The sequence below is a fragment of the Primulina tabacum genome, chromosome 12 (genome assembly GCF_025594145.1).
Source record: "Primulina tabacum isolate GXHZ01 chromosome 12, ASM2559414v2, whole genome shotgun sequence".
Classification (NCBI taxonomy): domain Eukaryota; kingdom Viridiplantae; phylum Streptophyta; class Magnoliopsida; order Lamiales; family Gesneriaceae; genus Primulina; species Primulina tabacum.
Window position 1 is genome coordinate 830,592 of NC_134561.1, and position 16,420 is coordinate 847,011.

At 35.4% G+C, this 16,420-nt stretch overlaps 2 protein-coding genes across 2 annotated transcripts; both read right to left on the reverse strand.

Moving 5' to 3' along the window:
* Positions 1 to 3,081: 3,081 nt before the first annotated feature.
* On the reverse strand, positions 3,082 to 10,682 carry LOC142521265 (uncharacterized). Its single transcript, XM_075624495.1, is given in 5 exon segments — positions 3,082 to 3,551; positions 3,735 to 4,477; positions 4,479 to 6,418; positions 7,229 to 7,581; positions 7,768 to 10,682. Coding segments are annotated over 5 exon segments (6,108 nt in total). The 5' UTR covers positions 10,484 to 10,682; the 3' UTR covers positions 3,082 to 3,195.
* Positions 10,683 to 12,237: 1,555 nt separating this feature from the next.
* Positions 12,238 to 14,856, reverse strand: LOC142520624 (uncharacterized). The gene is made up of 2 exons (XM_075623678.1): positions 14,660 to 14,856; positions 12,238 to 14,465 (listed from the first exon to the last, which is right to left on the reverse strand). The coding sequence occupies exon 2, from the start codon at positions 13,741 to 13,743 to the stop codon at positions 12,382 to 12,384; it is 1,362 nt and encodes a 453-aa protein (XP_075479793.1). The 5' UTR covers positions 13,744 to 14,465; positions 14,660 to 14,856; the 3' UTR covers positions 12,238 to 12,381.
* Positions 14,857 to 16,420: the final 1,564 nt, after the last annotated feature.

Sequence of the window (16,420 nt, forward strand, 5' to 3'; positions counted from 1 at the left end):
GCTTGATGAATCACTGAGTTATATCGAGAAATCGATTCAGATTATTGATCGTAAAGAAAAGCAACTCAGAACGAAAACTATCCCACTTGTGAAAGTGCAGTGGACTCGTCATGGTGTTGAAGAAGCCACTTGGGAGACTGGATCGGATATGAGACAGGAATTCCCATACTTATTTCTCTGATGTGAGTTTACTATTTAGTTTCTATTATTTCTGATTTGATTACCTGTGATATGATTACTTGAGATTTCGAGGACGAAATCATGTCTCAGAGGGGGAGAATTGTAAGGCCCGAGATTATATCATTTTAATCCGAGATTATTTAATTTACGAATTTTGGAATGATGAATTAAATTCCACAAATTTTGTGATTAATTAGGATTGAAATGGAATTAAAAAGAGTTTTGAGGACCAAATTGCAAATAGTGAAGACTTCAGGAGCTAAAGTGCAATTAGCACTTGAGTGACACTTGTCACACCATGCAATTGATATATAAATGGTTATTTTCCCTTGAAATCAGAAGCAAGAAACGAAAAGGGATTTCCAGGAAAGCTTCCAATTTCATTTGATCGTAGATTTATGATTTTGACAATTCCGTCCATCCAATTTTAAATCTGAACACGGTACCGAACTCTTCTTGACACGAGCTTCAACTGGACGTAAGTTTTATTGATTTCTGGTATCATTTGAAAAGATGATGTTGTAGGAATTTGATATAATTCATATATGATGTTCTTGATATGTTAGACATCGTAGAATCGAAGTCAGATCAGGAAACGGATTGATTCTGGAATTGTTATGATTTTCTGATTTTATTGATTGGGAATCGAATAGATTTGGATTATAGACTGATTACAAATTATATCGGATATGGGTTATGATTTATAATTAATATCTGGTGATATGGTAATGACGAGAATACTGAGATTGTGCCGTTATGCCGCTGATTTGAATTAATTCAGATTAATCAGATTCAGAGTTGAATTGAGAATGAAATATTGATAGTATGATTCTTGATATATCGTTTCAGATTTACAGAGACAGTCTTGAGTTCAGAACTTCAGTTGCTTTAGACCGAGACTACAAACGAAAGGTATAAGTCAATGTGGTACTGGGAGATCGACTTGAGTCGATTTAGACTTGAGTTTCCCTAAATCACATACTTTACTTTATTGCATTGATATTTGCATTGATTTGATTGATGTACATGTTCTCTTGATTTATAGATAGCAGGTATTAGACGAGTAATCTTGTGACATAAGTACCTGATAGTGGCGGGATCGCCACGGGCACATTGCACGATGTCACAAGATAGTGTATTGGCGATAGTGCCAAAGTCTGTCACCGGATGATTGGTTATCGATGTGGATAGAATTTGGGTTTCTTCTATTACTGTTGATCGATGTCGTATCGGTGTGGATAGAATTAGAGTTCCTTCTATTACTGGTGATCGATACCATATCGGTGTGGATAGAATCAGACCTTTTTCTATTTCTGGTGATCGATACCTTATCGACGTGGATAGAACTGGAGTCTTTTCTATTACTGTTGGTCGATATAGGAATGCCAACTTCTGGAAACCGGGATCCCTAGACTAGGATTGAGTCTAGTCTAAATTGTGTAGCTACGAGTATTGTCGACAGTTTGATATTAGTTATGTTTCAGATTTTGATACATATTGCTGTTACCTGTTACATGCTTTATATTTGTTTATATGATTGCATGTTTCGTTGATTTATACTGGGATTATATTCTCACCGGAATTATCCGGCTGTTGTCTTGTCTGTATGTGTACATGACAACAGGTGGGACAGGTTCAGGGTCACAGATATAAAGAGAGAGATCGTGATTAGAGTGGCGGCTCCGGACTTGGATTAGAGATAGGGTTGGACACTTGATATTAGCTGTTAAACCTTAATTAAATAAATATATGTGGTACAGAATTGGTACTTTTATATACTGAGATGTATATATGTTTTTATGTCACTACGTTTCGCATTATTTTAAAAAAAAATTTAGACCATGTTTATTATAATTGATTAATTAGTCCCAATGATGATTAAGAACATGATTAGCGTCCGGGTCCCCACACTAACCATAGCCCATATAGGTAATATTTCTTCACAAAAATTCCTATGAGACGGTCTCACGGGTAAATTTTTTGAAACGGATATTCTATATGGGTCGGGTCACCCACGAAAAAATATTATTTTTTATGTCAAATATATTAATTTTTATTGTAAATATGAACATGATTAATCCGTCCTACGAATAAAGATCTGTGAGACCGTCTTATGAAATACCTACTCATATTTCTTTTATTAATTTTTTGTTTTGTTTTTTGGACTTGAATTTACGTACTCTCTTTCTAATTTTTTGTTTTTAGTTTAGTTCGTTTTATTTAATGACATCTAATTTAATTTTCTCAACATATTTTTCTTCATTATTTGAATAATAGAATAATTATTTTTTTATAATATTGTTAGACACGAACATAAATTAAAATTAAAAAACGATACCTTATATTATTAAAAATAATAAAAATATAGTTTCTTCTTCATGCTACTCAAAGAATTAAAAAAAAAAATTCAATCACTTATAAATTTTCACACAATTATTTTTTCAAAACAAAATTTAATTGTTACGATATAATTTAATGTTTTACATTAAATTTACAGAATATACATATTATCAATTATGATACATTTTTTTTTATCATTATTAGTTTGGTTGGCAATGAAAAAAAACTAAAAATAAAATTTTAAAAATAGAAGCTAAGATATAAAAAAATTAAAAACGATATCATGACTTAAACGATTTTTTATCAATTAAAATTTTCTTCATTTAAAAATAAGAGCTGAGAAGAAAATCCCCCTGCATAAATTCTACTTAAGTTTCTATTAAGTTCACAAAGAGCACCATACAATTATAGTCTTCCTACACATTGAAAAGCATAAATCCAACCCAAGTTCTTGATTAAAAGTTTCACGACTGTGAGACGAATATTCTATTAGGGTCATCCATGAAAATTATTAAGTTAAAAATATTAAATTTTGCAGTAAATATATGTAGAGTTGACTCGTATCACAAACAAAAAATCGAAGAGTGTCTCAGAAGATAGCCACTCTTAAAGTTTTGGAAAGAGAGGGACACTGATAACATGGCAAACAAAAAGCTTTCTTCAGTGTTCTGAGAATCATTCAGCCAAAAAAGCCTTTCGAATCTTGTCCAATTCAACGACAACATCTGTCATCGTCATTCGATCCTTCGGCAACTCCATCGAACATGCTACTCCAATTTCAAGAACAGAGTTCAGACAATTCTTGATCTTAATTTGCATTTTCTGATCAGTGTGTTTATGCAGATCGAAGATTTGATCCACAGTGTTAATCTCTTGGCTATGCAAAGCATGGTTCACTAAATGGTGGAGGCTCGAATGACCGTTAAGCGCGGCATCGTCTGTTGGTCTTATGTTTGTGAACAGCTCCAGCACAAGAACCCCCAAGCTATATACATCCCCTTGCATTGTCATGGAGTTGGTCATCCCATACTCTGAAAATATAATAAAGTGGTTCTCCTTTATATATACAAGAGAATATAAGCACATTTCCTAAGATTATAATAAGAGAAAAAAATTAATTCCTAACCATTTCCCTATTTTGCAGTATTATGAAATATTGAAGTATAAATTTTCCCTTTGTGTGGAATTTGAAAAAGGAAGGCATCCATATATACCTGGAGGAATATAACCAATGGTACCCTTGATTGCTGCCGAGCTGCTACTTCCTTCGTATGCTGGATATATGTTCGAAACCACTTTTGCCAATCCAAAGTCGCCGACATGCGCAGTCATATTTTCATCCAACAGAATGTTGCTTGGCTTCAAATCACCATGAATGACGATGGAATTGGAGCCATGGTGTAAGTATTCTACCGCAGATGCAACGTCGAAGACAATATTCAATTTTTGAGCTGTGCTAAGTTTTCTGTGGTTTTCACTTTCAATTTCTACTACATGATCATTATGCAACCATTTGTCCAAGCTTCCGTTAGCCATAAATTCATAAACCAATGCCTTGAAACTGTTCCCCTGGAAGTCTATGCTTTCACATGCACTCAATATTTTCAGAAGGTTTCTATGTCTTACTGCTGTTATTGCATTGCATTCTGACGTGAAGCTTTTGGAAGCTCCTCGGATGTCAAGATTGAGAACCTTCACGGCAATTGACATTTGTTTTTCATCAACAATTCCTTTGTAGACAGAACCAAATCGGCCTAACCCAAGCAAATTAGCATCATCGAATCCATCAGTAGCTTTTGACAGATGTGAATAAGAGAACCTTAGAAAATTTTCTTGAAGTGATGGCATAGAAGAATGAATCTTTTTCAACATTCCTCTTCTATATACGAATATGTAGATGCAAGAGAGTGCAAGGCAAATGGCTACTGCAACCGACATCGTTGGGATCAATATTTTCAATAGATTTGAGAAATGTTTTCTTCTTGGATGGGCAGGGAGGAAGCTTTAAGAAAGCCAAACCTCCACACAAATACTCATTTCCTTCCAATGAAATCGCGCTGTGATTTTGAAATATTCCTTGTGTTGGCACTTCTCCTTCCAGCCTATTGAAGGACAGATTTAAATTCTTCAGATTTGACTCATCATTTCCTAGAAAACTTGGGATGAGCCCTGATAAATTGTTTTGTGAAAGATCCAAGTCTTCTAAGCCCTCTAAAGCATTAAGTGCAGCTGGTATTGTTCCCTCAAGAGAATTGCTTTCTAGATGAAGCCGTCCCAGAACAATGCAACTGCCCAAAGTGCTAGGTATCACTCCTGATAATCTATTGTGAGACAGATCCAAGTCCATAAGATTAATCAGTGAACCTACTTCTTGTGGAATAGACCCCGTGAAGGTGTTGCGGGCCAAATTCAAAGAAACCGAAACGGATGAAAGGCTAAAAATGTCTCGAGGTATTGCGCCCACAAGATTGTTAAACGATAGGTCTAAGTATCGCAAGTTGGTGTAATTACTTAGACTTTGAGGGATGGTTCCTCTCAAACTGTTATAGCTCAGGTCAAGATGGTTCAGCAATGTCAAGTTCCCAAGAGAAAATGGTATGTCATTGGTCAACTCGTTTCTTTCCAGGTGAAATTCTTGTAATTTACTAAGTTTTCCGATGCCTAAAGGAATAGGACCTTCAAGAAAATTGCCTTCCAAAGTGATGCGGCTCAGACCAATGAGGTTTTGAATGCCAGAAGGAATGTTCCCATGTATTCGATTTTCTGAAAAACAAAAGGTTCTAAGCTGAGTTGAAAGATTGGCAATGGAGTCTGGCAATGAACCACTTAAACTATTATAGTTGAAAGTTACCACTAGAAGGTTTGTACAATTTGTCAAAGATGAAATAAAGCTAATATCTCCCTCCACCCTATTAGAATCAATGGAGAGTCGTTTAAGAGACGAAAGCCGATTGAAATACTTCAGATTTTGCCCTGTAAATCTGTTTGAAGATAAAAATATCGTTTCAAGAAAGGAAGCATTTGAGAATGAAATTGGAATGGGACCATCAAAGTCATTCTTTCCCAAATGAAAGATCCTCAATTTCGGAAGTGTGAAGCCTATATCCCAAGGAATGTTTCCTTGGAGTCTGTTGTTGGCCATTACGAAATAAGATATGGTGGAAATATTATATAAACCAGATGGAATTCCACCCGTCAACTCGTTGTTCCTTAAATTCATCAACCGTAAGCTCCGGAGATGGACGAGTGACTCTGGAATTTCTCCTTGCAACCCACAGTATGCCAGAGATAGTCTGCCAAGATTGGTGAGATTGCCAATAAATGGCGGAATAGTGCCTGAGAGATTGTTTTGTGACAAGCCTAAAGCTTCAAGTTTGAACATAGAACTGAGTTCTGGAATAATGATTCCTCTGAGGTTGTTGTCGATCAAATTCAAGTAATAAAGATTTGAGCACATGGACAGGTTTCTTGGTATCTCTCCGCTGAAAGAATTGTTACTGAACTCGAGAAACTGGAGCCGCCTCAAACGACCAAACTCTTCCGGGATTTCACCATAAAAGCTGTTGTTTTGTAAAACAAACTCTCTAAGAAAAGAAAGATTACCTAAATGGGGTGGAAGGGATCCCACAAGGCCACGAGACACCAAGTTAACAGATACGACTCGGCCTCGATGCCTTTTGCTGCACAGAATCCCTTCCCATTCACAAAAGTGTGCAGTTTCATTCCATGATCTTAGAGCCCCCAATGGATCATCATCTATGGCGTTCTTGAAAGCCAGCAGAGCTGAAAAATCAGTTTCATTGCTCAAGCAAGTCGCAGGAGTAGCAGCAAAATACAAGAACAAAAGGCTCAACGCTAGCAACGTCATACAAATTATAAGCTTTGCCATTTTTAGTTTTTTTGGTATATAAACAATTTAATAAATGTGCCCAATTAAGTTTCAACCCAATAAATTAAATTAAATGAACCATATCTTCCAACTATATTGAAAATGTACCAAGTCCGACTCCAAGTCCTCAAAAAACCAATGATATTGATCTGTAATTAAATGAAAACCAAGAAAATTTGCTTGACTTTGAATTGGCTTGCGTCCACATTTGACTTGTATTTGGTTGACATTTTCCGTAGAATATATCTATATATAGCAAACTCTTCTCTAAGCCGTTTGGGTGTAAATGGAAAGTCCTTTTCAATTGAAATTTTTTTTTTTTGATCCCATGTCCTTTTCAATTGTTATTGATAAGATAAATGAAACTTTTTAGAAGCATATAATTAATGGTTTTTAGACATTTTTTAAAAAATAAGTGAACAAGTGATATCATTAACGATATGATCAGTGGACGAAGAAATTATCAATAGGTTCTTGTATCAACTACTTTTTATTCGTTCATGTTCGCCGTGTAAACTTAGAAGACAATTGTAACTTTTGTCGAAAATGTACTTTTCTATGCTTTTAGCAAATTCCAGTTGTGAATGAAATATGAAATTTATGTTTTAATTAGTCTCCTAACATTCTATGCCGAGTCTTTGATACAATTTGAGAGGCTTAAATGATAAATCAAACTGAAGTTTCAATAAATTCACGCAGAGCATGCACACCATACAATTATAGATTAGTAGTAGGAAAAAAATTATAAAAATTTCGAAAGAAAGATACACACACATATAAATGACAAACCAAGAGCTTTCTTCAGTGTTCTGAGAATTATTCAGCCAAGTAAGCATTTCGAATCTTGTCCAATTCAATGACAACATCTGTAATCGTCATTCGATCCTTCGGCAACTCCATCGAACATGCTACTCCAATTTCAAGAACAGAGTTCAGACAATTCTTGATATTAATTTGCATTTTGTGATCAGTGTGGTTATGCAGATCGAAGATTTGATCCACAGTGTTCATCTCTTGGCTATGCAAAGCATGGTTCACTAAATGGTGGAGGCTCGAATATCCGTTAAGCCCGGCATTGTCTGTTGGTCTTATGTTTGTGAACATCTCCATCACAAGAATCCCAAAGCTATATACATCCCCTTGCATTGTCATGGAGTTGGTCATCCCATACTCTGCAAAAAATAATAAAGTGGTTCTTATTTATGTGTAGAAAGAAAATAAGCACATTGCCTGAGATTACAATTACAGATAAAAATAAATCATTCCTAACTATTTCCCAATTTTGCAATATTATGAAGTATTGAAGTAGAAATTTTTTCTTTATGTGGAATTTGAAAAAGGAAGTCTTCTATGTATACCTGGAGGAATATAACCAATGGTACCCTTGATTGCCACCGAGCTGCTGTTTCCTTCGTATGCTGGATATATGTTCGAAACCACTTTTGCCAATCCAAAGTCGCCGACATGCGCAGTCATATTTTCATCCAACAGAATGTTGCTTGGCTTCAAATCACCATGAATGACGATGGAATTTGTGCCATTGTGTAAGTATTCTACCGCGGATGCAACATCGAAGACAATATTCAATTTTTGAGCTGTGCTAAGTTTTCTGTTGTTTTCGCTTTCAATTTCTACCACATGATCATTATGCAACCATTTGTCCAAGCTTCCGTTAGCCATAAATTCATAAACCAATGCCTTGAAACTGTTCCCCTGGAAGTCTATGCTTTCGCATGCACTCAATATTTTCAAAAGGTTTCTATGTCTTATTGCCTTCATTGCATTGCATTCTGACATGAAGCTTTTAGAAGCTCCTGTGATGTCAAGATTGAGAACCTTCACCGCAATTGACAGTTGTTTGTCATCGAGAATTCCTCTGTAGACAGAACCAAATCGGCCGAACCCAAGCAACTTGGTTTCCGAGAATCCATCAGTAGCTTTCAGCAGATCTGCATAAGATAGCTTTAAAAACATGTCTTCAAATGATGGCGTCAAAGATTGAATCTTTCTTAATATTCGTCTTTTAAAAACGAATATATATATGCATGTAAGTGTAAGGCAAATGGCTCCTGCACCCAACACAGGGATCAATATTTTCAATAGATTTGAGAAATGTTTCTTCTTGGATTTTTTGGTAGATGGGCAGGGAGGAAGGTTTAAAAAAGCCCAACCTCCACACAAATACTCATTTCCTTCCACTGAAATAGCACTCTCATTTTGAAATACTCCTTGTGTCGGCACTTCTCCTTGCAGCCTATTGAAGGACAGATTCAAATTCGTCAGATACAACGCATTTCCTAGAAAACTCGGGATGGGCCCTGATAAATTGTTTTGAGAAAGATCCATATCTTCCAAGCTATTCAAAGCATCAAGTGCATCAGGTATTTTTCCTTCAAGAGAATTGTTTTCCAAGTGAAGTCGTCCCAGCTCAAAGCAACTGCTCAAAGTGTTTGGTATAGTTCCTGATAATCTGTTGTGTGACAAGTCCAATTCTACAAGATTACACAGTGAACCTACTTGTGGAATTGAACCAGTAAAAGAATTGTGGGACAATTCATAAGTAACCAAAACGGATGACAGGCTAAAAACTTCACGCGAAATTGGCCCTATGAGATCATTAAACGAAAGAAATAAGTATAGCAAGTTGGTGCAGTTACTTAGACTTTGAGGAATTGTTCCTCCCAATTTGTTATGACTCAAGTCAACAATGTTCAACAACGTCATGTTCGAAAGAGAAGCAGGTAACTCATTCGACAACTCGTTTCCTTCCAGGAAAATTCGTCGTATCTTACTTAGTTTTCCGATGCCTGAAGGAATAGGACCTTCAAGAAAATTGTCTGAAAAAGCAATGTCAGTCAGACCAATGAGGTTTTGAATACCCGAAGGAATGCTTCCATGTATTTGATTTTCTGCTAAATACAGGGATCTAAGCTGACTTGAGAGATTGGCGACGGAGTCTGGCAATGAACCACTGAAGAGATTTTGTTCGGCAGATAACACATTAAGATTAGTACAATTTGTCAAAGATGAAATAAAGCTGATGTCTCCCTCCATATCATTAGAAAAAATGGAGAGTTGTCGCAGAGATGGAAGCTTGTTGAAGTATTTCAGATTCTGCCCGGTAAATTTGTTTGAAAATAAATATATATTTTCAAGAAAGGAAGCATTCGAGAGTGAAAGCGGAATGGGTCCATCAAAATCGTTCGCTCCCAAATAAAGAAACCTCAATCTTGGAAGCGTGAAGCCTACATCCCAAGGAATGTTTCCATGGAGTCTATTGTAGCCCATTATGAAATTAGATATACTGGAAATATTGTACAAACCAGATGGAATTCTACCAGTCAAATTGTTGAACCCTAAATGTAGAAACCTTAATCTCCGGAGATGGACGAGTGAGTCAGGAATTTCTCCTTGCAACCCACATTTTCCCAGAGACAGAGAAGAAAGATTCGTGAGATTGCCGATAAATGGTGGAATGGTGCCTGAGAGATTGTTTAATGCCAAGCCTAAAGCTTCAAGTTTGAACATAGAACCTAGCTCCGGGATTATGATTCCTGTGAGATGGTTATCGACCAAATTGAGGTGATAGAGATTTGAGCACTGTGAAATGTTTCTTGGTATCTCTCCACTGAATGAATTGTTGCTAAATATGACAATTTCGAGCCGCCTCAAACGACCAAATTCTTCCGGGATTTTACTGTAGAAGCTGTTGTTTTGTAACACAAACTCTCGAAGGAATGAAAGATTGCCTAAATGGGGCGGAAGGGATCCCACAAGGCCACGAGACATCAAGTTAACAGACACGACTCGGCCTCGATGCCTTTTGCTGCACAGAATCCCTTCCCAATCACAATGATGTACAGTTTCATTCCATGATCTTAGAGCCCCCAGTGGATCATCATCTATGGCGTTCTTGAAAGCCAGCAGAGCTGAAAAATCAGTTTCATTGCTCAAGCAAGTCGCAGGAGTAGCAGCAAAATACAAGAACAAAAGGCTGATCAAGGCTAGAAACTCCATGGAATGAGTTTTACTGATAGAAAGTATAATCTCTGCCATTGCTTGTTTTTTTGGCATATGAACAATAAAATTAATGATTTCAATCCAATATACGAACAATCCAGTCTGTGTGGGGTTCTCCAAAAACGATTGATATCAAATGAAAACCCAAAAAAATTTTGCTTCACTCTGAATTTGACTAGTTCCACAAAAATATCCAACTCTTCTTTAAGCCATGTACAGATTTTTGTATAAATTGTGAAGCAGTTTTTGGAAGCAATCCAAAGCACAACCTTATTTATTATGTAATTAGTGACTGGATTTTGAGTTTCTGTAATACTCTTCAGCTTGGGGAAAAAAGAGGCACTGGGGATATATTGCTTTGGACAATTGATTGAAAAATCATCTGTAACTTAATGGCTAAACTCTTTGATTCTTTCTTGGTTCCATTTTCCCAAGTTAATTTAAAATAAAATCAATTTGGTTCGGCTTGGTATGAATTTTTACATAAAATTTTTGAACCAAACTTAATATTCTTATGCCAAACTCTTTTCCTGAGGATCCTCTCAAATAGAATTAATTCATTTCGGGGGATCTAGGGTTAATGTCAATCAATCAATTGGAACAACTTCGTAAACGTGTCTTCTACATATAATAATAATATAGAAATCAAAAGGATCCAATCCAATTTCAACAAGTTTTGTTTTTAAATTGGAAACTTATTGTAATTAATCAACTAACATGTAAATTAATGTTGATAATTAAACCTTTTTCATGACATAGTTTCTATCAAGAAAATCTTAGTCTTGGTTACCGTTTGGTTCACTATATTATTTATCCAATTTTTTATCCAATCTAATTCATGTTTCATGCACTGTATTATTTATCCATCTACCAATCATTTATCTTACATCAATCAAATCATCAATCATTTATCTCACATCAATCAAATCATTGAATTGAAATTACAATATTACCCTTAATAAATAATATTATACATATTTTATTAATATTTTCAAAAATACAAAACGGTAATATCACGTTATCTAGAATATAATCAAATTAATCAACCAAATCAAACATTATATTAACTATCATTTTTATGTTTTTTATTATTAAAAATATTACTTATCTCCGTACTATTTGTCTCATACCACGAGCCAAACGGTATCTTGGAAAAATAAAAAAAGGTGCCCTCTTCTGCTTTGAATCATTCACCAAATAATCTTTCACAATATCATTTTTAAGTTATTTTTAACCCAAAACGACAAATTTCAAATTTTAAGTTGTAGACTTGTAGCATCCGTTTTAATGATGATAATGAGTTTGAGTCCCTCTCCAACCAACACATGACCCGTTTGGTTGGGTATGGGAAAATGGGTCTCGGGTCAGATACGGGTATTCAGGTTGGGTTCATTTATAGATAAAGATTTGTGTAAGAAATATTAAAAAATCCCTACAATTATATACTAATTCGTACTAAATGTTTATAATTTAATTAAATTTTTTATTTTGATATAAATTAAATATAGAATAAATAAATTTAAATATAAAGCAAATGCAAGTAATATACAAGTGAAACAAAAAAAAAAGTATCTGATAAAATATGTATTAGTTTCATAATTATATTATCATATCGATTATTTGTGTTACTATAAAAATATCGTAAAGAATATTATGCTCCAATAGCATATCTGTCTAGGGTGAAAATTAATATTTTTGACGAAAACGTAATATTTTTTCACGAGTTCAATCGAACAAGAGATCTATCTATAAACGTAATATTATAATAATAATAATAAAACATAGAATTTAACAAAAAACTTGTGCTGCACAAAACAGGATCAAGTCTATTGTAATAATCGAGTTTTATAATAAGAGTACACACAAAGCACACACCATAAAAGATTACATCGATGAGCAGGAAATGCAACAGTGACCCAAAAACAGAATGAATCCTGTAACCCCCGGGGGGATCACATTGGCAACGTGCATTTCTTCTGGGAATGTCCCAGCATATGGCAGCGACCGCATTGAACAAGTCTTTTTGGCCGTTTAAAACTCTCTATCCGAAGCACCTTCCTTTTCGGCCTTCCTGGAGGTCTACGAGTTTTAGGCGGGCGAATCGTGATGTCAACTTTGGCAACTCCGCCCTCGGTGCCTTCACGAGGTTCGTTCCAAAGGCTTTTGTCAGGGATCGGATATATCATCTGCGAGTAGGTATCGCGGTAACTATGTACAGTGAAGCAGTGTTCGGCAAATAGATGTGCGTTTTGGCCACAGGATATGAGTGCTGCTGCTGCGTGTGCACATGGCAGGCCGTAGAGCTGCCAGCGACGACAAGAGCATACTCGACTGCGTATGTCTACAATGTTTGTTCGTTCGGTCGACACGATTTCAAATTCGACTTCATTTGCCCGGAGTACTTTATAGCAGCGAGCATCTGCAATTGCTTCTGAAATCCGCTTTTCGGCAGAAGGGGCGAGGATTGAGGTCCATCTCATGGCCGTGTTACGACGATCATTGAACCATGAAGTTAACTGATGACGAATATGCTCCATCATATGTACAATAGGGAGCTCGTGACATTCCAAAGCCCAATCATACAATAACTCTGTTACTGCAATTGTGAAATGACCGTACCGTACTCCTTCAAAGTACGCAACGGCCCACAGTTGAGGGTCGAAATGATGAAACCATGGCAGGACATCCTGTGAAATCTGCACCATCTCAGAAATTTTATTTTCGAATTCAACTGTTGTGAGCGCATAAACAGCATTCCAGAATATGTTCACCAGATTCGAATTCTTAAATGTATCACGGAAGTTTTCGCTGATGAATCGCAAACAAAAACCATGAAATGCATTAGGGAAATGTGTTTCAACAGCTTGCACCATGCCAGTTGTTCTCTCAGAGAGTATCGTGAGCCTGGGCATATTGTCGGTATTTACTCCAAGAAGTTTACGCAGCTCTGACATAAACCATATCCAGTTCTCATCAGTCTCCTCATCGACGATGGCTATTGCCAAAGGAAACAATGCACCATCAGCATCGACAGCAGCAGCACAGAACAATAATCCAAGGTACTTTCCTTTGAGATGAACCCTGTCCAGTTCCAAAAGTGGCCTACAAGCATTTATGAATCCATAGATTGCAGCTCGGTAAGAAACAAATAACCTCTGAAAGGAATTATCTTGCCCAGTGGCTACAACAGAGGCAATGCTACCAGGGTTGGTCTTCCTAATCTGCTCACAATATGCAGGAATAAGTTTATAACCTTCTTCATACGTCCCATGTAGTGCAGCCATGCTACGCTCTTTCCCCCGCCACGCCTGCATATAAGAAACAGCGACTCCATGTTGATCACGGATATCTTGCAGGATCTCTTTCGGTTTGTACTGCGGATTATCCTTCACACGCGATTCGACAGATCGTGCAACCCAACCCACAGACGCCTGTTGATGGTGGAGATTCTGGACTCCTTCACATGTGTGTTCACCATGAAGAGTCCTGATAGTAAACGTCGGAACACCAGGGCATTTTGCTACATGCACGCGCCATGCACAACCCTCTTTCGAGCACTTGGCTATGAATCTACTCCTATCAGATTTAACTATCCTAATCTCGAAATGTAACGCTATAGCAATGTCTTTTAATGTCTTCCTACAAGTATCAACATCTGCAAACTCCTGTCCAATTGATAAACTGTAGTTCGCCAAACAAACATTTGTATTTGCAATCGGATACAGGAGCAATGGCGTTTTCGGCCGCGTTGGCACTTTCCTTCACATTCGCCATAGTTGGTAAGGCCAGAACATCCATCTCATTTATTAATCTAACTTACAGATAAATCTAGTAACAACCAATCATTCCTCCCTCCTCTTCAGATTGTCAAACGTCCCCATACAATTGCCATAATCCGTCCAAAAATATCCACAGAACCAAAAGACCTCAAAATCGAAACAAAACTGGCAAATCACACATACATAATCCAACAAAATCCCAACTTTTTAAACATTTCTTTCACATGTAATACCCAAATTCGGCATTCAATATCAGCCTGAAATTTCAAGAAAAGGATCTAGAAAAAAGCAAACCCAACTACCATACAGCACAAAAAATAGCTACCAACTAGAGAGGCGAATTCAATAAAAATAAAGAACGAAGTTCAAAAACAAAAATCCCAGTAGAGTAACACAGCCACAGGTCTCACTTGCGAGTATCCAAGAAAGTGATGGAGCAAGATTTTTTTACCAGATTGCGGTGACTCCAGAGACTCAAATTGCAGAAATACATGCATCCATCCAGAGATCAACAAGAAAATGCAGGATATTAGTAGGATTTGCTGAAAATAGTAAAATACAGAAGTTTCAAGGGCAATTTGGAGGGGATTTTTCACTTCTTGTTGTGAACATTTATCGAACTCTTGCCCTAATTAATTGAGGCAGATTTATGACAGCAGGAAATAGGTCAAATTGTCCAAGTGAATTGACATATATAGCCTTAATCTTTCCGACCATATCCCAAACACTAGAATTTAATGCTACTTTTGAAATAAATAAATAAATAGTACATATCTTTAGAAAATTAGGAAAAAAATAATGTTTTATATATTTTTAATTAATTAATAATAGAAATATAAATTCATTATCTCAAATCGAAATATAACACATCAAAAATTTAAAAAACAAGGGGTAAAAATTTCTCTAATATATATCGATACCGTATCGAAATATCGGTATACCACAAAATTTCTGTATAATTGATATACTAATTATACGTACCAAAGATTTTGGTATGTCGAGATTCGATATAACGAAAGTTTCAGTACAATGTCGATGCATATTTTCTTATAACGTAATTTTCGATACAATATACGACGTACAATTTTTGGTACAATACAATATACCGTCTCTAAATAAAACACATGACATTAATTGACTTTCAATTGTACCAAAGATTTTGGTATATCGAGATTCAATATAACGAAAGTTTCGATACAATATCGATGCATATTTTCTTATAACGTAATTTTCGATATAATATACTACGTACAATTTTTGGTACTATCCAATATATCGTCTCTAAATAAAACACATGACATTAATTGACTTTAAATTGTAGAATCATTCACTTGTCAATTTATTAAAAATTATAGATAATATGAACTATATAACATTAATTTTTAAATTATATAACAACTCAAATTTCATTTAATACTAGTGATAATATGCACGATGTAATCGTTTTTTATATATATAATTCCTTTTAAGTTGATGGAATTAAGTTTTGATATTATCTTATTTTCTATTATCTACTTTCTTTTCAGAATAAAGGATGAATAAATAGACCATTTAAAAGAAATGAGATCCAACTTTTGTATTTTATCTTCGATTGAGTTTGAGCCAACGAGAGAAGTTCACTAAAGAACGACTTTCAATAATATAATAGAGAGTTCCTAGTGAGAAGGTGGTTGAAGTTAAATCGTTACTTTTTTTAATGAGGGCTCCAGGCTTTTTTTTCTTTCATTTTTTCCTTTAAAAAAATTTGCAAATTATTCGGATTATTATCTAAAAATATTAACTTATTAATTATATAAATATATTTTCTAATTTTAGATTTCGATTTTTGGATAAGTTATTTACGTAAATAATTAGAAAATTAAATTAAGGGTGATTTTACAATTTTGAAGTGCTCATACCAATGTAAATTTTTTTTTTTAAAGCGTTCCCTATATAAGATATTATAATATAAATAATATATCTAAATGATTCTATCATAAGTCTATTAGAACAACAGCTACCAAAAATTGCCTCCTGATATCACCTACATATAGAATCAAGGGCTATAATAATAAACATAAGAAATCATAGAAGACAACGTCACGTGATTAATTTTGTGAGATGCATATCGGACAAAGCTTGATCAATGAAAAATTATTTTTATGTCGAAAATATTATTTTTTTACCACATGTATGACCAGCCATGCACATTTGTGTGAGCATCGATTAAGTT

Bases quoted from the DNA above. Each gene is read 5' to 3' on its own strand.
- LOC142520624 (XM_075623678.1), bottom strand. From the start codon at position 13,743: ATGCAGGCGTGGCGGGGGAAAGAGCGTAGCATGGCTGCACTACATGGG.